This window comes from Strongylocentrotus purpuratus, unplaced genomic scaffold (genome assembly GCF_000002235.5).
Source record: "Strongylocentrotus purpuratus isolate Spur 01 unplaced genomic scaffold, Spur_5.0 spur5_scaffold_10, whole genome shotgun sequence".
In the NCBI taxonomy this organism is placed as follows: domain Eukaryota; kingdom Metazoa; phylum Echinodermata; class Echinoidea; order Camarodonta; family Strongylocentrotidae; genus Strongylocentrotus; species Strongylocentrotus purpuratus.
The window spans coordinates 23,209,013-23,234,125 of record NW_022145595.1 but is presented as its reverse complement, the minus strand read 5'-3'; the positions used below and the strand labels follow the sequence as shown (position 1 = coordinate 23,234,125).

At 36.1% G+C, this 25,113-nt stretch overlaps 1 protein-coding gene across 6 annotated transcripts in view; it reads left to right on the top strand.

The window, feature by feature from the left end:
• LOC594236 (cadherin-23) overlaps window positions 1–25,113 on the top strand; it is a 154,448-nt gene that overhangs the window by 126,648 nt on the left and 2,687 nt on the right. For 3 of the 6 annotated variants that reach the window (XM_030979823.1, XM_030979818.1, XM_030979820.1), the window contains 17 exons: window positions 128–351; window positions 882–1,050; window positions 1,667–1,887; window positions 2,360–2,542; window positions 3,505–3,615; window positions 4,021–4,153; window positions 6,178–6,420; window positions 7,485–7,768; window positions 8,034–8,122; window positions 8,694–8,849; window positions 9,617–9,683; window positions 10,185–10,309; window positions 11,119–11,208; window positions 11,812–11,911; window positions 12,258–13,125; window positions 13,702–13,782; window positions 23,973–24,076. In XM_030979823.1, coding sequence (XP_030835683.1) covers window positions 128–351; window positions 882–1,050; window positions 1,667–1,887; window positions 2,360–2,542; window positions 3,505–3,615; window positions 4,021–4,153; window positions 6,178–6,420; window positions 7,485–7,768; window positions 8,034–8,122; window positions 8,694–8,849; window positions 9,617–9,683; window positions 10,185–10,309; window positions 11,119–11,208; window positions 11,812–11,911; window positions 12,258–13,125; window positions 13,702–13,782; window positions 23,973–24,076 — 3,248 coding nt within the window. The remainder of the gene's footprint in view (window positions 1–127; window positions 352–881; window positions 1,051–1,666; window positions 1,888–2,359; window positions 2,543–3,504; window positions 3,616–4,020; window positions 4,154–6,177; window positions 6,421–7,484; window positions 7,769–8,033; window positions 8,123–8,693; window positions 8,850–9,616; window positions 9,684–10,184; window positions 10,310–11,118; window positions 11,209–11,811; window positions 11,912–12,257; window positions 13,126–13,701; window positions 13,783–23,972; window positions 24,077–25,113) is intronic. The other 3 variants (XM_030979819.1, XM_030979822.1, XM_030979821.1) reach the window with 3 other exon arrangements.

The window sequence follows — 25,113 nt, the reverse complement described above, 5'->3', positions numbered from 1 at the left end:
GGTAGTTTTGGGGCTACGATTGAAACCAACCGCATGCAAGGATGTAATTCAAAATTGATGCCAGTATTAAACAAAGTCCATGTATCAGCAAAATACAAATATTCAATTTTGATTCCTTTTGATGCAGGCACACAGGTCGGAGCAGTAATTACCATTGACGGCGACACCCTTCCAGAGTACACCGACATCATCTACACCATCCTAACAGGCAACGGCCTCGGAAACTTCACCATCAACTCCACGACGGGCATCATCACCACGGCAACGATCCTGGACAGGGAGAAGACCAGCGAGTATGTTCTGACTATAGGAGCGGAGAATCCGGTCGGAGGAACAACGGGAACAGCAACGGTGAGCATTTTTAGTGTTGTATTGTAATTTCAAGAAGGTGGTATTTGAGGTTTTTAGTGAAAGGAAAAAGTGTAGAATGTGTGACGGTTATCAAGCAAAAGAGAGGATGGGTTATTCTACACTTTTTGCAAAAGGGAGAGAAAAGTGAAAGAGGAGGAGGAATCGATTGAGACTGACCCCGTAACAGGAAATAGTCAAGATCTCCTAAAGGTCTTTTATCTTGGTCCCCACTCATTTACATTCCTTGTTTTTACACTTTAGTTGTTACAGTAAGTCTTGATGTACTATTACGTTTTTTTTTCTTCACATTGACATGTATGTGTGTATTTATCATGTTCAATTATGCATTTTCATGTATTTTCATTGATATATATATATATATGGCTGAGTAAATTAAATGAATCTTGAAGTGTACATGTTTATTAATTTCAGCAATGAAAAGATTTCTCCCCAATTGTACACTTAACATGTTTCACGTCATTTCAATAGCATCGATTCGACAACTAAATATCTCCTTGATCTTTGTGCAGGTTTCCATCATTGTGAGAGACGTCAACGACAATACTCCCACCTTTGAAGAGAATCCTTACATCTCCACCGTCACTACCAACACTCTCCTGGTAGACGTGCATGCTAACGATCCAGATGAAGGGGGCAACGGCATCGTCATCTATGAGATAGTATCCGGCAACGAAGATAGTAAGCTACATTCTTATTATTTCAATAGTCAGGATGAATTATATATTGTTTTGAATGGTGCATTTATAGAAATGTCCTTACATTTGCACTTTAAATTTAGTTTAAAACACAACAGGCATCGTTGCTACATAATGGACCAAGTGAGCTAAAAAAATCTACAAAATTGTACTCCACATATATATTCATTGGCTCTGTACCTAATGATTTAATAATCATTAATTTTGGCCGTATTGAACATAATATAAATGATTAGTTAATTCTCATGATGTTAGTTTAAGCAGCTCAACAACAGTATTATATTATGTTACTCTTGTCTTAATACTCTCCTATCTAGTTATTTACTCTGCTCTACCCATCTCCTCTTCTCACCTTCAGACTTTTTTCTCTCTCTTGCCCTCTCTACATCCGTCTTTACCTCATCTTTGTATAAAATTTATTATCATGCATCTTACCCACTTATAATTGTTAAAGCAATATTGTAACCACTTATAATAATTTCTATGCGTCAATTCAATAAATGATATAAAATACATATCAGTGGAAAACAAATTTCTAATTGGACTTTAAATTCTCATTTACCGTTTCAATTTCAATTACCAACTCTTCCCCACCATAGATCGCTTCCAAATCGACAACCGGACTGGGGTCATCACCCTTGTCAACCCACTGGATAGTCAACTGATAAGGAATTACACTCTGGTGGTCATAGGTCACGACCTTGGAAACCCTCGTCTCCAGAGCAACACAACCGTCGACCTCCGGATCAACTACCTGGGTCTCAACGCCCCTCCGTCTTTCGTCCGACCGAACCAGGGCTCTACCGTCTTTATTACTGAGGTATGAATTAGTGCTTTTGTCAAATTCAATTTTTTTTTTCTTTGTCGACATGGTGGTTAAACAAGGCGTGATTGGTAAATTTCATGTACAAGAACAAGTTACTGCCATGGAAAGGAACCTATCACAGCAACAAACATCAATTGAATAAGGCATAACAGTATAATCAAGTAAAACTGAAATAGCTCAAAAGAAGTATTACAAAAATAATAATCATCACATGTACAATCAGGAATTCAGACAAATTTTAATTTTATTCCTTTGGATGAATTTACCAATCAATAATATCATGAATATATTTCCAATATCAGAATCTTGTCTGTATCACGTGGAATATCCCTGATGATTTTTGATTGATTTTAAGATGGATGATAAATAAACAACATTGTTCTAGAATGAGTGACTAATGTACAAATCACTCATGTTTGTTATACATGGAAACCACAAATTTTCAAACTATTTCTATTTTCTGCAGAACAATCCCCTTGGTCAATTGATCATCAATGCTTTTGCCGTGGATGACGATGTCGGAGCTAACGGAGTGGTCGATTACAGCATTCTTCCCAACTTTGACTACAGTGATTTTACCATCGACCCGGTGACTGGAGATATCACTATACTGGTGTCAGCTGACAGAGAGATAAAGGATTCTTATACAGTAAGTTTGCCCCCAAAAAAATCAAAGTTGTTGTCAGTTACTTAGCTTGCATGAATTTGGTAGTTTAATTGTTAGAATGATTTTGTTCGTTGAGTGATTATTGATTGGTTGATTAACTGGTTAGTTACATGTAAGTGATAGATGATTATTTAATTTATTAAATGATTGATGAATTGATAGGTGGTTGGTTTTGGTTAGTTGGTTGCTTAGTTAGTTGGTCATTTTAGGTCATTGATTAATGATATTTTTGTTAGAATGAAGAATTGACATATGGGGCCTGTCACCACGAAATGAGTCCAGTTGGTCAAAAATTTTATTCCTGTTTTTAAGTATTATATGAATCTACATTAAGTAAGCTTTAAATTAAGGGGTCACACATTAAAATTGATAAATTATATCCAGAAATATGAACAAAAACCTAATTGGACTTTATAACAATGGGATTACCCAGTTTTTAGATAATTAGGTGTAAAGTTAATGATGCGTAACATATTATAGTCTGGTCAACAACAACATAGCAACAACACACTTCCCATCATTCGATTTCAATGAAACTTTCAACAAACAAAGAAATAATAAGTCGATTTTTGGAAAATTCTTAAATGTGGTAGGTGGGTCAATTTTCAGTACATACACACTATACATCGCTATTACTACGATTGAGCCTAATGCGACACTGGACTCATGTCGTGGTGACTGGCCCCATATTATTGCTCATCAATCAGCGCTCGTTATATTCGCACCTTGTTCCTTTTAGTTTCTGTTTATATTGATCGATTTTGGCTTTCTGTTTCATTCTTGCGTTTTACTCTGATGAGTGCAAGTCGAAAGCTTTAGTGTGGCTCTTTTCAACGCTATGCTCATAGTTTCTAGACAAGTCTTTCCTAAATCTTGTCTTCTTCAAAATGAAGAACTACAATATAATAATTGCCTCTGCAATTTTTCCCCCCTTTCATCTACAGTTGACAGTAGTAGCTACTGACAGAGGAGATCCAAACCTGTCAACCAGTTCCACATTTGTCATCAGGGTACTTGATGAAAACGATAACAATCCTGCCTTCCCCAGACCAGATGTGAGTATTCGTTAGAGTTCCAAGCCCTCCAGGAAACCTGAGAAAACGTGGAAAATGAGTTTCCTATTTTTTTCACCAGTTGAAATTCAGGAAAAATTAAGATAAATCTGGGAAAATTCAGGGAATTTCATTTATCCAGAGAGAAAGTAGTCATTCTATTGTATCTACTTGGAGAAAAACATTTCAAAACGTATTATAAGACGCCTCGTCCTGCAGCTAGTTTGAAATAATGGTCCCGGATTTTTCAATGCTATCTCGCAAAAAAACAGCAAACTTTGTTTTGTTTGTGTAGCTGATATGTAGCCTATGTCTGATGTAAAATCGTCATATCACAACAATTGAAGCATTTTTTATCCTTGATATATTAAAAACTTTACACTGTTCTAAATTTTCACCTTGTTTCAGGGTATGAACAATCCTATCGTGCTGAATCTGAATGTGTTTGAGAATGCCAACATCAGCGATCTGGTCGGAACCGTTGATGGTGCTATCGATCTAGACCTGGGGGCAAATGGACAAATCTTCTACCACATTGTCGGTAAGTAAAATATGATTGTACAATAAAACATGTCTATTAATTATTAAGGCCATACAAGAAAAACAGAAATAACTGGCCTTGGTGGACAGCTAGCCTTTTTATAACACATATTTCTTCATACAGGGAGGTAGCTGTACACGTACACTGTATGTATAGACGTGACTCAGTCTAGCTGAAAATTACAAGTAATCGGTTGGTTGTTATTTTTTTACCTGACTGCTAAGAAAGCATAAATGCTTGTAAGTAAGCAACCAGGCGGCCGACGGCTTTAGGTCCTCTCAGAGGGACCTGGTAATGAGGATTAATGCCTTATCAAAGGGCACTAGCGCATCGACTTGGTTTCGAACCCAGGTCACCGGATTACGAGACCACTGCTCTACCGACTGAGCTATAATGCACACATGGGACTACACATGTATGGCATGTGAAATATCATTCCATATTTCTCAGCTTTTTTTGTATGATATCCCTTACCGAACTGAAGGCCTTCGCTAAGCAGTCGCATAAGCAGTCACAAGCAGTCGATATAAGCAGTCGCAAGCCTTCATTTGCAACATGCATGTCAATGTATTGCTGCAAGCCTTCGAAGGCTTGTAAGCAGTCGATAGGCCTTCCCACAGCCAAGTTAATATGCAAATTAGCTTCGACTGCTTATAATGAAGCTCTAAATAAGCAGTCGACTGCTTATAATGAAGCTCTAAATAAGCAGTCTACTGCTTATAATGAAGCTCTATATAAGCAGTCGTGTTTAAACCTTCCTAAGCCTTCGAAGGCTTATAAGCAGTCCGTAGGCCTTCCCACAGCCAAGTTAATATGCAAATTAGCTAAGCCTTCATCATTGACTGCTTATACCTTCGTCGTTGAATCACCTAAACCTTCGTTGTCGACTGCTTATCCCCTAAACCTTCGAGCGTTGTCCACTGGGTACAAACCTTCGACTGCCTATATTACCTAAACCTTCCGTCATCAACTGCAGCTGCGCTAATTTGCTCAAATATATTTGTGAACAAGTATTTACAAAATCAATGGCCATGCAATTTCCTAATCTGTACAGAAAGCAAACTCAATTTCGTATTGTGTAATTGTATTACTCACCTTCTGGACAAAATGAAGATGTTTAAAGTAGCGCAGCTAGCAGTCCAGTGCAAAGCAAAGTTGGTCGTATTTCTCTAACACAAGAGTGCTTGTGTGGGACTGTAATCTTGGTAACAAAATTCGATCCTTTCTCATTTTGTTAAATTCTTGCTCTAGAATACTCTCAAAATTCTTCTTTCCTGGTGTAAATAATCTACCCCTTATTCCCTATACTGTGGGTTTTACAGGAAGACAAATCTGGCGAAATTGCAAAGTAATGATTGAAATATGCGCCGTTCAGCTCAGCTCAGAGTCTCAGTGAAGATTTGAATTTGAAAATTACCGGTTGGCCTATTCGCCTTCTACCACTAGATGGCAGCACACATTTGGAAACTGAAGGCCTTCGCGGTCTTCTTTAAAAGTGACTGCTTATCTTTGAAGGCTTATTTTCAGCGACTGCTTATCTTGAAGGCTTATTTTCTACTGACTGCTTAATAAGCAGTCAACATTTTTGGACTGCTTATATGAAAGTCTTTGAAGGCTTAGCTCTCGCAAACTAATAAGCAGTCGAAGACTAAAACAAGCCTTCGAAGGCTTATGAAGTCTTTGAAGGCTTTGTGAAGGCTTAGCGAAGGCTTATCGAAGGCTTATTAAGCAGTTTTCTTTGGTAAGGGCGATACATCGAGTATGAGGACATTTTAATCTGTCAAGGTATCTTCTTCCATTTCGGAGGTTGAATGCAGCATTTTTCCACAAATCGTTGTGATTTAGCTGCCACCCAAGTACACCCTTGTACATGTAGTACCATTCCACTCCATGTCTTAATTTTCCCTCCCAGTTAGCTCTTGGTTTCTCTCTTGGTCTGACATCCAGAAAATACGAAAGCTCACAATCATCATCCATCATCATCAGAGCTCAACCCTCTCTCTCTCTCTCTTTAAACCATACAGATAGCACAGTCGGAGGTATCTTTGTGATCAACTCCACGACCGGAGTAGTCACCGTGAACGGCACCCTCGATCGAGAAGACATAGGCGTTCACACCATTTACATCCTTGCAACCAACGACGCTACCTACAATGGGACGGGACCCTATAACGTCTTGGACAATATCTCACTGAAAGAAGTCAAGATTACACTGTTGGACATCAACGACAATGCACCAAGATTCACCAGTACTGTCATATCTGCTTGTAAGTGCTTTCCTTTTTTTTTTCTTCTACTTCTCCTTCTCATTTATCTTTATTACTATCGTCATCATCGTCATTCTGGATTTTTCCTCTGACGAGGGGTTACTGAATTTTTTGCACCATGATGACACTTCCTCCCTCCATTTCTAGTCTTGAGCATCATCATCATTTAGACCAGCCTTGTTTTCTTTCTTCATCATATCTTTCCTTGAAGTCTTTGGTCTTCCTTTCCTTCTTATATGCCATCCACTTCCAGATCCCATGCCCTGTTCACAGGCTCATCATCTTCCCTTCTCAACACATGACCCATCCATCTCAACCCACTTCTCTTTACCACTTCCACCACAGTTCCTTCCAGATCCAACCTCTCCATGGGCCCCTTGTGTTCTTTCTATCGAACAGTTTCACACCACACATGATCCTTTCTGTTCTCCTCAAGATACCTTCTTCTACTGTCTTTACATTATAGGTTTCCATATACTACCGCTGTTCTAACGAAAGCCTCATAGATATTGCCTTTTGTAAAACCTAAACACCATGAACAACCTTGTATTCTTTCTTCATCATAGCTTTCCATGAAATCTTTGATCTTCCTTTCCTTCTTATATGCCATCCACCTCTAGATCCCGTGCTCTTTCACAGGTTCATCCTTATAGCCTTATAGATCTTGCCTTTTGAAAACCTTAAACAACAAAAACAACTTTTTCTCCTTTCCATTTTGTAATTATTATTATCATTATTGGTGGTGCTGTTCTCCATTTTCATTGTCATTATTATTACTCTTTAAGGCACTTCTACACTGCATTGATTTTAAGTTTGATTTATTCCGCTATTCAATTTAATATTGTGTTTACCTTGATAGGGGCCTCATGTACAAGCACAAGTTGCTTCTTAGAGGTCCTGGCCTATTATTTTTTCTGTATCTATGATTTGTAATGTTTTTTTATGTTGCCAAATAAAGTGAACTAAATTGAATTAATATATTGCTTGTTCATCAATCTTGGTCATTTGTTTTCAATTTCAACTCTAAGACTTACAATGTACAATATCCTAACTTGTTTCAATAGGCATTCCATTTGACATTAGCCTGGGAATGACAGTCGTGAGCGTGGCCGTGGTCGACCTCGATGGGGGTACCAATCTCGGGATCGCATACTCCCTCAACTCCATCCAATTCATCAACAGTGAAGGAGAGAGGCTGGCGGCCATCAACGCCTTCACAATCAACAGTGAGACCGGTCAGATCGTCACCAATCAGAGGTTCGGAGAAGCTTATTTGCAAGGGTACTTTGATATTGTTGTGCAGGCGACGGATGTCAACACCGGGCAGTTTGCCGTTGCGTCCATCAGGGTAAGACAGATTATTACCAAGATCGTATGATTACAAAATTATTAATTTCAATAAATAAGTGGTGCTTATTAAGCCAGAAAATCTTATTCTATAATATTGTAATAATGAATAAAATATGTATGTACATGTGTATCTGTACATCTTACATACAATGTTCATTACAAAGGTGAACAATACATGTAAGTTGATTAAGCCAGATGATTGTTTTAAATGTATGGTTTTCTTTCATATTTGTTTAAAATGTATTTTTATTCATATTTTGTAGCTCTGTATCTTGAACAACAATCAGCGAGTAGTGGTGGTCATCGATGCAGGAATTGATGTCGTTAGAGACAACAGAGAGATCCTAATAGAGTAAGTCTCTTCATATTTTTCTTCCTTCCAGTCCTTTTTTGCAAAAAATTAATATTGCTTTGAAAGATATCTATTTGTGGTTGACTGCAGAAATCTATGTAGTACATCTACATGTAGCTATATAGTATATTGTGGTCAAATATTGTGTAAAGTTTTGGGGGTTGATCTTTTTTGAGAGAGAGAGAGGGAGAGAGTATGGATTGTTAAATATTTATACAGTAGAACCTCGTTATAACGAGGTCCTTGGAGCATGGAATTTACCTTGTAATATAGAAATCTTGTTATATCAGGGTAAAAAGACAAAAGAATATAAAGAGCTGGGACTAGCAAAATCACCTTTTTATAACAGATACAAATTATTTCAGAGCTTGATATAATGAGGTTCCACCGTATTAGCTCAACTTTTGTTCTTGACATGTTTTCTTATCATTTTTAAAGCAGTCCTTAGCTATGTGTTGTAAAGAAAATTGTGAAGCACTTTCTAACCACAAGGAAAATATGCTAACCCAAATACTCTGTTGATAGGACGGATTGGATAACGATATGCCCTTTTGATGCATTTCATTTGTAGGATCCTTCAGAATATCACCGGTGGTATTGTGTTTATCGATGACATCACAACCCATCGTGACGAGGATGGTGTCATTGTGCCCGATAGCACTCAAGTCCTGATACATGTCGTTGATCCCAACACGGGAGAGGTACTGGATGCAAATCTTGTCACAGCGTAAGTAATGATCGGGGGAGGAGGGAGGGGGGGGGGATGGTGGTGTTCTGAAAATGATGTTATCTTTTATTTTAGTAACACAATCCTAATTATCAACAAATCAAAATTAGAACAAGTCATTGATTTATGTCTGCGCAAAGCTGGCTGCCTTTGCGTCAAGTTGAAAGAAAGCACCAATGTAAAGTGTTATTTCCAGGCAATTTCAGTTTGTTATGACAGTTAAAATTTTCCCCCTTAATATAACAGATAGCATCATTTACAGAATACGGCCCCAATTTTCAGTTTAACAAATTTCTCTTTCTCTCCTTGCTGTCCTTTACCCCCCCCCCCCCCACTCTCTCTGTCTCTCTCTCTTACACCCTCTCTCTCTCTCGTACACCCTCTCTTTCCCTGTCTCTCTCTACATATATAGTGCAAAAGGATTTGAGACAAAAATGGTACCAAAGTTCCCCATTGCTGTCCTCCACTAACATGTAAGGTTGAAAAAACGTCTCCGCTGGGAATTGAACTTTGACTGCTATAGGCCCCCGAAGAGGATACGTACACATACATGTATATTTAAATGTTCATTTATCTCTTTCATATTCTCTTGGTCTTTATCAATCCAGCTATCTGTTCAATATTCCTTCTCTTTTATGTCTATTTTGCTCTTCCCCCCCCCCCCTTCTTATCTACATCTCTTTTTCTGTCTCAATTTTTGTGTAAGGTACCTAACCTTTCTTGTGCTGGAACTATTTCATTTATATTACTTTATCTTCTTGATGCAGGCTTATTGATGAGAATGCCATGAGCATAGAAGTTCTCTTCGATGACCTGGACGTCATTGCAGTCTATGTAAGTATCTCACTCCTGAACTCCACCACTTCATTCTGGAAATTTGAACTTGAAAATAAATCTCTCCAATTAGTCATTCCGCATGATGGTTCCTCAATCGTTGATAGTTGTGTGTTATTTTAAATAATGGTTCGTGTATATCATTATCAAGTGTGTACCTGAAAGAAACATCCAAATGCACATGTAATATGCACATTTCACCCAAACATATGCTGTAGCAATGAGTAATGCATAAGATTACAACCATTACCCTTTGATATACCAATATTACAATAGTTCTAAATGAGAATGTTCTTGCTACAATATTATGTGAATGTTACAGTGTTATTTACCAAGTACCACAATTTGAGGTTTGGAGGAAATGCATCTTCATTTTTAAAAGTAGCTTTTTAAATTCATCATAAAATTAGAATGTGATTCATTTATAATGTATAGTTTACACAATATGAAAATGCAAGAATATCTCTTATTTCTTTTGTCTAATTATTGTCATTTCTGCAGCCTCTGTTTGGAGGAGGGGGTCTTGGCGGTCTTGGGGTGTTGGAAGCGGCCCTCCTGGCGTTTGGTATCCTACTCTTCCTGGGGGCTCTCATCTTTGCTATCATCCTCTGCTGTCTGAGACGAAGGTTAGAGTTCGTCTTGAATTGATATTTCAGTTTCAATTTATTTTGTTTCATATTTCACATTTTACAATGTTTCCACAAAGTAAATGGTACAAACAACAATGAATTCTATTGTTAGATACCAGAACTAGAACAATATAATTTTGTTTGCATGCAGTATTAATTAAGGAGACTGACCAAGAAGAGTGAAGAAGGTGAAAGGTATACTTGTGGGTTATAGGCCCTAAAAGGTGATTTATTTAGTCTATACAAATAGTGGGAATGAGCGATGTCTTGCGCAGCTTAATTGTGTATATAGGTACAGTTTAATTCTTTCAGAGTTGGTGCTGTTCAGTATTTTCTGCAGGAGAAAACCCACACCAATTTGATATTTTTCCCATAGTGTTAGGACGAAGAATAAGTTATCTTTCTTTCTGAATATTTACTTTCTTAGGACCAATAATGGGTTAGTGGTATTTTAATCCATTTAACATTATATTTTATGATAGAGGAATTGACTTTGAAATCCAAGCAAGCATTTTAAATTGTACTAATTGATTCCATAGAATACTGTTGGTATCATGATACAATCTATAACAATGAAAAGGAACTGATTAGTGACTTGCCTTATGGAATCTTATTTGTGGTATACAATTTAAGGGGCTCTTATCAAGTACTCATGACAAACTGACTTTGATGAGCCCAAGCTTGAAAACGAGTCATGTCATTCAGATTGTAAAAGAAAGTACATGTATTATATCCCATCTGAAAAAAAAATTAATGATATTCACTCTCACACAATGACCTTTGAACTATGTCTTTCTGTGTTTCAGATTGCTGCGTAAGATGCAAGGAGGAGGTGTGACCTTAGGTAAAGCACATGCAGATCTCCTCAAGGAGAATCGTAGCACCAGCTACCAAGGGTAAGTACATGAAAATATTAATGATATTTCAAGTTTCAAGTTTTATTTCTTCCACATTTTACCCAAAAATATAAACATACATATAAAATCAAAACTTATACAATACATGTAGTATATATGAGCACGTGTTAATGTTTCTCAATTTATATAATAGATTAAGTAGAATGTGATTTGTTTATAGAGCGTTATAAACAAAATGTTCCATATTCAGATAATCACAAAATCAGATAATATGAAGAGAAAAATTTAGACTGATAAGATATAAAACTCTTATTATAAATTATTTAAAGCCAGGGTGATGATATGATCTCAGGGCCCTTAGAGAGGGCAGTATGATTTATACTGATGAGGCTACCCTAGGTAAACAAGACATATTATTATTAGTATTATTATTATTTTAATAAGGGAAGAAGTATGTTTCGAGGGATCTTTTGAATGTGGCAAGAACTGTTGTTTCTCTGATGCATAGGCGTAGTAGGCTGCTGTCCTATATTTTGTTGTTTTTAATAGATTTGTTAGATTTGTCAGTTGGTGAGTAAAAACTATTAATTTCGAAGGGGTTATATTATCAAACTCACTTGGTTTTAAATTGTTTGATTGCAGCTCCAACCCTCTGTGGCTTGATGCGGACACCAGCCAACCAGATGACTGGCCGGATAGCATCTCGTTGCTAGGAGGAACCGTCAAGGACTATGAGGCTCAGGTAGGAGCAGGCCTTTGGTATATTGGAAAGAATAGTAAAGTGATTACCTGCAGGATGTCAGGAAAATTAAAGTGGGATACAAAAAGATGAATTGAAGGGATAATGATAATGATGATGAATATGATGACGATGATGATGATGGTGGTGGTTGTGGTGGTGGTGATGGTGATGAAGATGATGATGATGATGATGATGATAGGGTTAGCATCAATAACTAGTTATCCTGACAAAACAGGAATAGCAATAATGATGCAAAATCTGTACACATGTATCAAACAACATCTGGCGGTTTTAATCAAATTTCATTTGCTTATTGAGAAATTGCTTTCTTTTCTTCATCCTTCAGGAAGCTACAATGAATTTCCTGTCTGATGAGATACCTGTAGAGATAGCAGAGGATGCGGTTGTCATGACGTCTATGGTCAGCGACAAGAGCGTCCGGAACAAGATGTCTAACGGCGGAATCCACCGCAATGGCTACGCAAACGGCTTCGCAAACGGCTCCATCTCAACGGTCAAGCGAGTGGACACCACAAACCTGAATGGAGGAACTCGGACCATGAGGAACAACATTTACGAAGATGGAACGGTGTCGGCCCACATGCAGCAGCAGCATCCTTGGGGAGGTGGTGGCGGACTGACAGAGGAACATTACTCTTCTACGACAAGCACGACAAGATCTGCACCGCCACCTCGGCGTACTGAAACAGACAGCAGGCAATTCAGCTCGTCGTTGTCGTCCAGATCCACGCCAGTTCTGCGAGAGACCCAAAACTCGTTGCGCCACCGTAAGATGCTGACAGAGCAGACAGCGGCAGAGATCCGGGAAATGCTTCAGGACATGCCCCCGTCGCACTTGGAGCAGCAGTCCGAAATGGCCGCCGCCGCCTACCGAGAGCAGATGGAGTACGAAGCAGAGCTCACACCGATCACGGAAGAAGGGTCGATGTCATCGCGGTCGACGAACACCCGCGGTAGCAGCTACAGAGGGCAGGATTCTCTTGAGAGGAACAAGCGGAACGGGACGATCTCCAAGCAGTACCAGGACCCGATGGGCAAGTTTGCGGGAGAGTCGTCACTGGAAGAGCAGTACAAGGAGGAAGAGATCAATGGGGAGGATTCTAAGACCAAGATCAAGACCTACTCAGCCAAGAGAGTATCGAGTAAAGTCTACACAGGAGGAGAGATGGTGCCCATTCCAGAGCTGGACTCTGGTAAGCTCAAAGACTAATCTTACATCTTTATTAACCTGTTGACTACTGAATGTATTCATTGCCATAGGCTTAATACAGGGACGACCCGATACCAGTAGGCAGTGGGTTGACTGTCTGATTGCTTTTGTACAGGTGTACTGTTTAGCCTTTTATTAAATCCATCTCAGTGAATTGAAATGTGCCAGAATCGTTGAATAGTTTCAAGCCAAATGTTTTATTTATCTTTCCTGCGTTTTACAAGCAGAGGAAAAACTGGTTGCGACCTTTGTTTTAATTATCTCTAACACCTTCTTTCTTAAGAAGTATGTACATGTAATCGTAAGTCGCTCAGATGTTTTGATCAGATCATTATTTTGGGGACAATCTTGCTACCTTTGAAATGTGGACAGACCGGTCTGCAGGCATTGTTGGAGCAGCAACATGAACCACCAGTACATGGATTGCACCTACACTATCCGATTGTTTTTTAATGACAAATTGCTTGCATGCCATTTATTTCAATCTTTCACAGCTGCATATATTTACTAATTACGCAAACATTCTTGTTCTTGCTTAAACATCTTTCATAAACCAAAGGAGAAATCACCATGTCCTCTTTAGGTGATATTAAGATAATTAACAGGAGGAACATCTCTTCGCTTCAATGTAGCCCATCAGGTACACACCGAGTCATACACAGCACTTAACCTTTATTTCACCTTGACTTTTTTTCTTTGTTTGTTTAGTTTTATTTATGTTTTTTTAAATTTCATTTGCTGCTTTGTTTTTATCACTCTACTGATATTGTTTTTTGCAGTTTTTGTTCCTTTCTGTCCGTTAATATATGTCTTAATAATAATAATACATAACATTTATTAGGCGCTTAATACTGATGTTTCTAAGCGCACAGTGTTCTGATTAAGAGAAGACTATAACCCGTAGAATTAAATTAGAAGAAAAAGCAAAAATACAAAAGTAACATAGATAAGGTAAGAAAAACAGTGGCAATCAACTAAATAAAGACAAATATGGTGCGCACCTCCATTGACCGACGCACAACTGCAATTTACAATTTGAAAAGATAGGTTTTGAGTAGAGATTTGAATTGAGATACAGAGGGGGCGCAGTGAATAAAGGCGGGCAGTTTGTTCCAGAGAGCGGGGGCAATAACTGAAAAGGCGCGGTCACCATACCGGGTGTTAGTGCGGGGTCCAGGTGTTAACAGTAATGTGGAAGATGAACGAAGTGTTCGTGACGACGTACGGGAACGTAAGGATATGAGATCGGAAAGGTAAGAGGGGGCTAAGCCATTGATAGCTTTGTAGCACAGGAGAAGAATTTTGAAGGATATGCGGTGGTGAATTTTAAGCCAATGTAGTGAGTTCAATATTGGAGTTACATGTATGTGCTCTGATTTACGCGAGAGAGTCACAAGCCGAGCAGCGCTATTCTGTACCCTTTGAAGTGGGACTAGATGTGACTGAGGGAGGCCAGAAAGAGAAGAATTACAGTAATCGATATGGGTCGAGACAAAAGCATGGACTAATTTTGAAGTTGTGGGTCGGTCAAGTAGCCTCCTGATTCTACTGATCTTATATATACCAAAGGAAGCAGACTTACAAATATTACTAATGTGTTGTTTGAAAGTAAGATTGCTGTCAATATTTAAACCAAGGTCACGCACAGAAGCACAACAACTGAGAGAGCCATCACTCATAACAAGATCAGGAAAGGGGTCTGAGTTCCGAAATTTAGAAGTAATATGAATCATTTCAGATTTTGAATCATTAAGGCAGAGACAGTTTTGAAAAGACCAGGTTTTGATTTCATTGAGGCAACTGGTGAGTTTGTTCGCGGCTACTGTCCTGCTGTCCTAATGTCTTGTCTGTATTTCATTTTGCGTGGGTTGTGTGTGTGTTTGTGTGATATGTTTCCTACCATTTTTAAGAATAACTTGTGATTTATTTGTGCAAAAGTAATATTGTGTGTTGTTGGGAATTGGGTATTGTCAGAATCGAAGAAACTGATAAAGTCAAATATTCTACAACTTGTTATCATCAGTGCAGTGTGGTGTTTATTTCAGCACAGTACTTGCACATGATTTAGATCTTGATTTCTATGGGAAGTTAACAATTTATCCACCGACTGTCTTTGAAGATGATGATTCTATAGAACTGTATGAACTCTTGTTTGCTGTTTTGTTTTGTTTTATTTTGCCTCCTCCCTCTTCAGCTTGTAAGCTTAAGACTGCCGATTTGACTTCTATATGAACAGCAAGTCAGAAATTTTTAATTTGAAAAAAGAACATGCTGTTTGCAGTCGTCATCCCTAAGGATGTCAACTGTTGTAGAAAGATAAAGAGCAAGGGGGGAGGGGATCCGGATGATGCATTTTATGTAAATTCATCATGGTTTTATCATGTTTATTTGATGTTCAGAAGACAAATGTATAATGTATTTCCTCACCTCTATGCATGCTTCCATGGATATCTAAAGGGGAGATCACCGTGTCAGAGAGTGGTGATGTTACAGTCATTACAAGCAAGAGGAGAAGCCTCAATCAGGCTTCCTCTCCTACAGGTAAGGGTTGAGCTAAGACCTGTTAAAAACTTGTACATGTGTAGTTTAAAACCTGCCTGCAAGGTCACCTTATAATATGATAAAGTAATTTTAATGAAACTTTTTGAGAAATTTGAGATGAAGTTTGTGCCACGGTGAGAAAGATATATATGAAATGACGGGCCTTGACTGGTTCCTGTATTACAGTATGTGTTGCTGAGAGCGCTTTATACGTACACGGATGTATGTTATTAGCTTCCATGACGTAAATCACATTAAGTTTGCATGAATGACCCATTTGCAAATTCATTTAATAGAATATAGAACATTAGAGAATATTATAGACCGGTACTGGAATTTGATAGTCAGAGATAAAATCTATCATTAACTTAGGCTTACATGTGATTGTTTTATTTATTCATTAAACATTGCAGAGAATACATGTTCATGTAGGTAATTATGTAGAATAATGAAACGATGCCCTCTAGTTCCAATGCTAAGTTTAACTATTATTGCCGCTTTGCATGAACTTGAAATATAAATATAAACTATTATTAAAAGAGAGACAGAGATAAAACGAAAACAAATATGCATATATTGCGAAAAAGCATATTACACAGAAAAATCTATACACTGTTAGTTGAAGAAGTGATTAAAGAAAAGATTATGAATGTTACAATATGAGACAACAGCTTGCTAGGGAGAACAATGTCAAGTACAATATTTTTCTATTCCTAATAATGAAAGGTGAAATAACTCTATCCGGTTCTGGAGATGTGAAGTTTTCTCTGCAACGATCACCTCTTGCAGCTACCAGCACAAACTCCACAGGTACATGTACAACCATGCACAGTGATTAATCAAATCAAGCTAATGATAAAGCAATCGTAGTCCAGGACATAAAAGAATGTTGGGGGATGTCATTCAAGTTTGATGTTTTTCCTTCAATCAATTCTTTTAGAGTTAATAGTGACAATATAATCAAATTTGACACTGACATACATTTCATGCTTCACGGCCAACTAGAAAGGACCCGATCATGCAAGAGAGATGTCATGCAAGAGCTGCTGTTTGAAAGGACATGTACTTTTACATTATGTCAGTAAAAAAATTATACCAACTGACAATAAATACAGCTTTTATAATGCACCATCAAAGTTGTAAAAATTCTTCTGAGGCTTCTCAGAGGGATTCTGAGAAGAATAATTGACATGTATAGGTTTAAGTGAAATAGAAAAAGAGAGTTAAAAAAAAGTAGCACATGCACATATTAGTGCTATCAACTTTAAGAAGATGATTTTATCTAGTTAATTTTTAAAATATATTTTCTTCAAAAAGATACTTATGACTGTTTTCTTTTTCTCTAAAAGGTGAAATAACACTCACTAATGAAGGAAATGTGAAATTCTCACTCTCAAAAAGAAACGGACAAGCCAGCTCTCCGTCTTGTCCCACAGGTACTCTTTCGTGTGCAGTGATTTTCATTTAGACACTGACTTGATCTATACAACTGGACAGATAGGTTACAAGCCATTGTCACCTTGAACCATCAATTAGTTTTTTTAATCCTACAATTTTAGGAACTACATTTTAAAAATAAACAATTCCACAATGCTAATACAGTTCTTTGACATCTCATTTTTTTTTAATTTTATTTTGAAGTGAAATTATTATATTTCAGTGATAATGACTGAATGTACATCATATTTTTTTTATTTAGATACATACACTTTTCTATGTATTTTAAATTAAGGGTTTGATTTCCCAACTCAGATTTTTAAGATCTTGAATGATTTTGCAGTGATGTCTATTCTTGCACATTTTATTAAGTAAAGTGCATCTATGGTTTGATGAAAAGTGTAATTTTAAGCTTGTCATAACAAAGTCTTTATAATTGCCTTGCTTTCTGCTATCATGGTTTCAGGTGAAATTAAGCTGACAGGAAGTGGAGATGTGACCTTTAGCCTCAATAATGACAGTCGATCTTCTTCTACTCCTTCTAGTCCCATAGGTATAGGATTGTGTGTGGTGTTAAGCCAAACTTTGTAAAAAAAAATGATCCAAATTCCTTTGAAATGTCTCCAACTTTTCATAATTGCTACTATAAGGAGATAGTTAACTTTACTCGGCATCCATAATGGAATGGAAAGGGAATAGAAAAGTTTTACAGTTAGGTAATGATTACAAGAATATTTGCTTGGAGTTACCAACCTACCAGTATATATATATATAAATACGAAATTGAAAGTTTAAATTCCTTTGACTTTCACAAAAGTAATTGTAGCAAAGATTTGATAACTTATCATTCAGTCCCAAAGAAACCTCTGATAAATACATGCATGGTTCCCTTGTAATATGCCATAGGATTTGCTACTCATGTGTTTCTTTTCTTTGCCACACTCCACCCAGGTGAAGTAAAAAATTCCTTGAAATGCTAGAGTGCCGTATGGCAGCCATGCTAAAGCCAGGTTAATTATCGGGAGCGCCAGGAGGGTCAAATCTGACTCACATGAGCACTATACAAGAACCCATTATTACTATTATTATTATTATTATTATTATTGAAGTTCATGTTTTATCTATTTTAAAACTTGTCTGTTCCATGCATGCTTCCAAAGGAGAGATAACGCTTACCAGCGAAGGTGATGTTAAATTTGGCGTGGGCCAAACATTTCCAAAATCACACGATAGCCCAGACTCCAATATTACAAGTCCGCCTACTTCACCAAAAGGTTCTGATAATTTTGTTTGCTTGTGTGTTTGTTTTATAACAAATTTGATTAGATTTTTGTGTTTGTAGTAAACCCATGAACTAAAATTGTTTTTAATTTTTGATAAAACATGTGAATGGAATTTCAAGAAGTTTATCATTTATATTCAAGTAATTGCATCTCTCTCTCTCTCTCTCTCTCTCTCTCACTTTCTCTCTATCTCTTTCTCTCTATCTATCTCCCTCTTTCTGTCTGTCTCTCTCTCTCTCTCTCTCTTTCTATCTTTCTCTCTCTCTCTCTCTCTCTCTATTTCTATCTCCCCCTTTTTTCTTTCACTTTCTCTAAAAAAAAAAATAATTGTCCCATTTCCTGTCATGGAGCAAAGAGTTATCCCAAATTTTTGAAAACTCAAGATGAAATGATTTTCTTCATGCTCCGTCACAAACTTCAATATCTTCATCATATCTGATATGTTGTCCTCTATAACATTATCACACACATATCTATCATATATTCATGACACAGTTTACCTACAATGTATTTCCTTTAAAAAAAAAATTCTTTAGACTCAATTCCAATCTGGGGGGTATTTCACAAAGATCTCAAGTCGAACTTAACTCTAAGTTGGACTTAAATATTATGGTGAGCCATTTAAAGTTTTAAAATAAAATATATACTATAGCGAAAATTCAAGTATTTTAGACTTTTTATAAATTCCACATGAAGAACATGAAATCTCCTTAATATTAGAAAACATGAATGATTTGAATCAACATTTTATGCCTTTAAAAATAACTTTTACAAAATATATTCATAGATGCTAACGGCTTTCCATAATTTTGAAGTCCAGCTTAGAGATAAGTTCAACTTAGGATCTTTGTGAAAGACCCCCTGGTGTTCTTGTGTTTCACTACTTTCTACAGCAGGTCGTACATCTGTCTGCTTTAAACTTATTTCTGTTTCTTACTGTTTGAAGATTATTTGTGTGCTGATATTTAAAATACACGTAGGACTTTAATTTGAACACACATTACGTCAGATAATCCTCTGCAAATCATATTGGTTGAAATTTTCAGAATGCAAACAGGATTCAAGTGCATGTGTACAAGTGTATGTGTACCCACATATACAATTACATGCTTGTTGGAAGTAAATGAAAATCATATAATTATGTGTTTGCGGATGTAGTTTGATACATACATGTATACTTATAGCACTAAGAGATCTAAAATCAACACATCTTGTATAAAGTTATCAATCACCCTCAGGAACTGTTGATTGTTGTTTCCGTTCCCTTGGCAACAATAAGTTCATATCTTATGCTGATTTAAAACTAATCTTAACTCAACATTTTTTTTACACATGTAGTCAGTATGTAATCCAATTTTTAATATGTAACTATTTCTAAACCCATTTTCATACACCTGTGCTGAAGCAGATGTATTTCTTCTCTTACAAGTATGTCATTGTATATATTATTTTTCTCAACACTTTCTCAACACTTTTGGCTTCCAAAAGGAGAAATTATGCTTACGGATGAAGGCGACATCAAATTGGCAATGTCAGGTGCACGACCCAAAGGTATATTTCTTTTATAACCATGCTCTTTCCTTTCCCTGTTGCATCAATTTCTCTTTATCTATAATGCCAGACTTCACAGAACCTTTTTCACTTGTTTCCAGCAAGATTACACCATAATATATTTTTCTTATTTGCCTGCCATACCAATTTCCTAAAACCATACAAATATTTGACCATTTAAACTATGTTGTGCGCGTCAGCTTGTAATTATTCTACCACCATTTTTTATTGCCACTGGCTAATGGGCTGGTGTAAAATGATTGTGAGCCATGTTCATGATTTTCGAAATGATTATTCTCCCCTCCCGTTATTAGTTTTTGAATTTAACTCACATATCCCTGCATGTACATTGCAATTCAATTTATTTACACTTTAAGAACAACTTACAAATCAATATCATATACATATGAATAATTGACCATTTAAACTATGTTGTGCGCGTCAGCTTGTAATTATTCTACCACCATTTTTTATTGCCACTGGCTAATGGGCTGGTGTAAAATGATTGTGAGCCATGTTCATGATTTTCGAAATGATTATTCTCCCCTCCCGTTATTAGTTTTTGAATTTAACTCACATATCCCTGCATGTACATTGCAATTCAATTTATTTACACTTTAAGAACAACTTACAAATCAATATCATATACATATGAATAATAGTGGCAGATCATGAAAAGCACTTAATTGGCTTATTGAAAATGACCACTTAATTTAACAAGTATACACATAACATATTATACATTGTAAGAAAATATAAAAAATTATAACAGGAAAAACATAACGAAAACATCAAAATTAAAAAATAAATAAATAAATAAAAAAATGACATGGTATATCCAGAGGAGCTCACTATGATTTCTCCCCGGTATTTCTAAACAGTATGCATTATTTATGAGCTTCATGAGATCATGAGAATATGGTTCCTGTACATACCGTATGATACATGTAGTTTGACAGCAGTACCTATGTTTTTCAGCAAGAAAGGTTTTATATCCGAAATGGTATTGTTTTGTAAATTTTGATTAATATCCTGACAGATTACTTGATTACTGATCGTTCATTCAGAAATAATAAAACCTCACTCACATCATCAATTATAACAACAAAAAACAGCATCAAAATCTACCAGTACTCAGAATACAGTTGTTATAAACCGCATGTGTAAGAAAATGTTGATTATGTCATCAAAGTATTTTTGTAAATCAATTCCTCTCACTTTTTCAGGAGAAATAACCCTTTTTGAAAGCGGTGATGTAAGATTCTTTCTCGCCAATAAATCTTCATCTTCACTCAAGAGTTCAACCAGTGCAAAAGGTACTATAGAGTGCTTTCTCGGTGTGCAGTGCAACACTTTTTTTATTTAAACTGAATGGACTAATTTTTTTCTTCAAGTTGTTTTTAAATTTGAAAGTGGAAACCGTGAATGTGTGTATGACTAGGGTTCGTTATTAAATGGGAAGATTTGTTTATTTCCTTTTACATTTCATTTTGGAAAAAAAAAAGGCTTCAATTTTTAAATTGTAAAGATAATTTCTTTTGTCTTGTGCTGTATTCTGTAGGTAATATTCACATTTATAAGGTATTGCCAAAACACTTTATCATAGCAGGTTAAATTGTTTGATTTTTTTTCTTTTCTTCTCTGGTCTTCGTATTTAAAAAAAATACTTATTATGACTCGAATCAGTTGGATGATAAGAGTGAAATCCTGTTTGCTAATGAATTAGTTAAAAGTTACAGCCAACGGTGAAATCATACAAATAAGTAAGAGAATAATGGGTGTGCTGGTACTTAACAGATTGAGTAAAAAGCCAAAGGGTCACAGACAGTGGCTCCCAGTTTAAATCATAATTGGAAAGTAGAAATACATGGATAACTTCTTGGAGTTCAATATTTCTGTGACACCAAGCTAAATGAAATAAAGCACACATTCAATAGAGTAAATAGCAATGACGAGGATACTTCAAACATTAGGTGCATTCAAGCATGCCATGCACATATTGAGAAGAACAAAAGTGTTTTGTAATATGCCTTTAGCTGCACTCCATTGCAAGCCTTTTATTGAAGGTCAGTGTCAGTTCAAAATATTATTGCGCTCAAGTCAAGCTTGTCATGAAAAGTTAAAGAGAGTGTAAACAGAGTGGTAAAATCCAATATCCCTTTTCTCCTTCTCTTCCTCTTCTTTTTTTTCTTGTTTTTCTTTATGACCCTTTCTATTTTTTCTTTCTCCTTCTTCCACTTCTCCTTTCCTTTTCTTTCTAATTTTTCTTAACCCTTCTTCTTCTTTTTCTTGTTCTTCTTCTTCTTCTTCTCTTCCTTCTTCCTCTTCCTCTTCCTCTTCCTCTTCCTCTTCCTCTTCCTCTTCCTCTTCCTCTTCCTCTTCTTCTTCTTCTTCTTCTTCTTCTTCTTCTTCTTCTTCTTTTTCTTCTTCTTCCTCTTCCTCTTTTTCTTCTTCTTTTATCCTTTACCTCCTACACTTGTGAAACTTCTTGCAGATAAAATGGAAGTGTGTATATTGTAAGAGACAATTCATTTTAAACGTAACTATTGTATAAAACCTGATTACTTTTCAATGAAATCCAATATCCTTTTCTCCTTCTCCTCCTCTTCTTTTTTTCCCTTTATTTTTCTTGTTCTTCTTCTTGACCCTTTCTATTTTTTTCTTTCTCCTTCTTCCACTTTTCCTTCCTTTTTTTTTCTTCTTTTTTCTGTGGGAGTGTGTATATTGTAAGAGACAATTTAGTTTAAAAGATGACTATCATAAACTTGATTACTTTTCAATGCTTGCATGGCCAGGAGAAATCATTTTACTGGAATCAGGAGATATCGCCTTGTCTAGCAAACAAAAAGAAAACAAAGTTAGGCAGACAGAGAATCTAACAAATCCTAAAGGTATGAGTGGTATGTGATTGCTGTTATCATGTCATATTCCGATTGTTTGTGTTTCAAGAAATAACAAACCTATACTAGTCGCATCTAATCAAATTTTTGTTGTATCTGAAGGGGCTTATATGGGATTTAAAAAGCCTGAATGTGAGACTTTACTTTCCAGGGATAATTTTCAATATTCTGATCAAACAATTTTATGTTTGAATATGGTATTGTCACCCAGAGTAATGCTATTCATTAAGACAATTTAAACATGTGAATATGTTAACATAACCCAATTTTTGTGATCTATCTATTACATAATTCTCTCTTTTGTGTTTAAATTCAATTGTACAATACTTTGTAATTGCTATTCTCCAAGAGTGCATATAATTTTGTGCGAGTTATGTATTAAATCTAGCAGATTTCATGCCTTCTTCATGTCATTGTTCTAACCCACAAGTTTTTATCTTAATACCAGTTTTGATGTTAATAACACTAAAATATATATTTTGTTATGGAATAATCAGCCAAGATATATATATATCAATTTTTTAGCAGGTTCTGCATATGAAGCTGAAAGGACAACCTGTCAATTGAATTATTTTCCACTTAAAAACTCTGGTGTTCTTTCTTACTCTCTTTCTCATTCCATTTTCCCTCTCTTTCTTGCTCTTTCTCTTTTTTGACTGGTGACCCTTTTCAGCTTCTGCACTTATTAAATGTCACTGTTTGCCAATAACAATCAAATTCTGCTTCTTTTTTTCTTTTTGTTTTTTAAAAACTTTCTAAGTACATGTGTATAAAGTTACTATTGAAGTACTGTAGTTTTTTTCAAATGATACCATAAAGGTAGTAAATGTACATGTTTGATGCTGCTGCTCTCACATGGTGCACCCGCAAGCCTACTATATATGTACATGTTTGTCATAAATGTAATTCTATAATTTACTTGGCCTGTTATTCATAAATTCCGCTTTCTTTTTCTCACCCCTCTCTGTCTTATTTTAAATTTGGAATTTTGTAACATTGATGGCGCTGTTTATTTATATGTATTTTATTGTTGACTCAATTTTAAGTATTCCTGAGAATGAATGAAATGAAATTAAATCTAATAAAAGCTGTTTCGTCTTTATCGTCCTCCTTTGCAGCAGATCATATGCTCAGTGGTATAGAATCCAGGTTGGCTTTACAAGATGAGCATAGCTCAATGAGTGGGTCATCCAGCCCGCAGGGTCGAAGCTTTACGTACCAGGTGAGTAATTGATTTAATTTCCAATCATTAAATGAGCAAAGCACAGTACTGAGTGATCACGCTTATGCATCTCTATAGGTCTGTCTTCATCGATCAGCTCAAGATTACCAAATGTCCCGTTATTTGAACTATCCGATCCCAAATTATCCAGTTAATTTGCGACTTCATCAGCCCGAAGTTGCAATTAGCGGGATATTTGGTCGAGATAATCATCCCAAGATATCTTGGGCTAGTTTGCAAAATACCCCGCTATTTGTCCGGTGCGTCTTCACCAGCTCGAAGACTCGCACTTTGAGCGAACGCTGAGCAAAATATCTCTAGCTAATTTCTCAAACTAGAGTTTCAAGTTCAAGTTCAAATAAGGTTTTATTCATTACTTGTGAACAAGTCCGAAGACTAAAAATGCAAGTTTACATCAATATAAAAAAGCATTAAAAAACATAAAGATAACATAACAATAAATATATTTTTAAATCAAAACATTAAAGTAGTAACAAGAAAACAAAACAACAACAAAAAAGATTTTTTTAAAAATACAAGATATGAAATATTGCTAGCAAAAATGAATAAATGTTTACATATAAACAAATAAAATGCATAGAGATACGTGAATTCAATTAACCGTAACATTGGAAAAATTGTAATAAAATGCAATACAAATTCCATTTAGAAGGTATAGTGAGTATTAAAAGGTATTAAAAAGTGTTAAAAAGTATTACAATTGGAGTCTTGGCAGTGTGCTAATCACAAGCGTGATATGAGTACAGTATAATGTATAAACATATTGCACTTGAGAACAATGGAATTCCTTAGGTACATGTATTATTGGTTACAGTAAGAATAGCAGATAATTAATCAAGTTTCGAGGTCAAGTCTCGTGTTGATGAAGACACGATTTGTAACTTCAGGATTATTTCCCACATCAGAAACAGCGGGCTATTTGGCAATCTTGAGCTGATGAAGACATGCCATATGTAATGCTTTGTATTTCCTCATCCATTCCTCCACAAGATAAAGTCACTATCTCACTTTACATG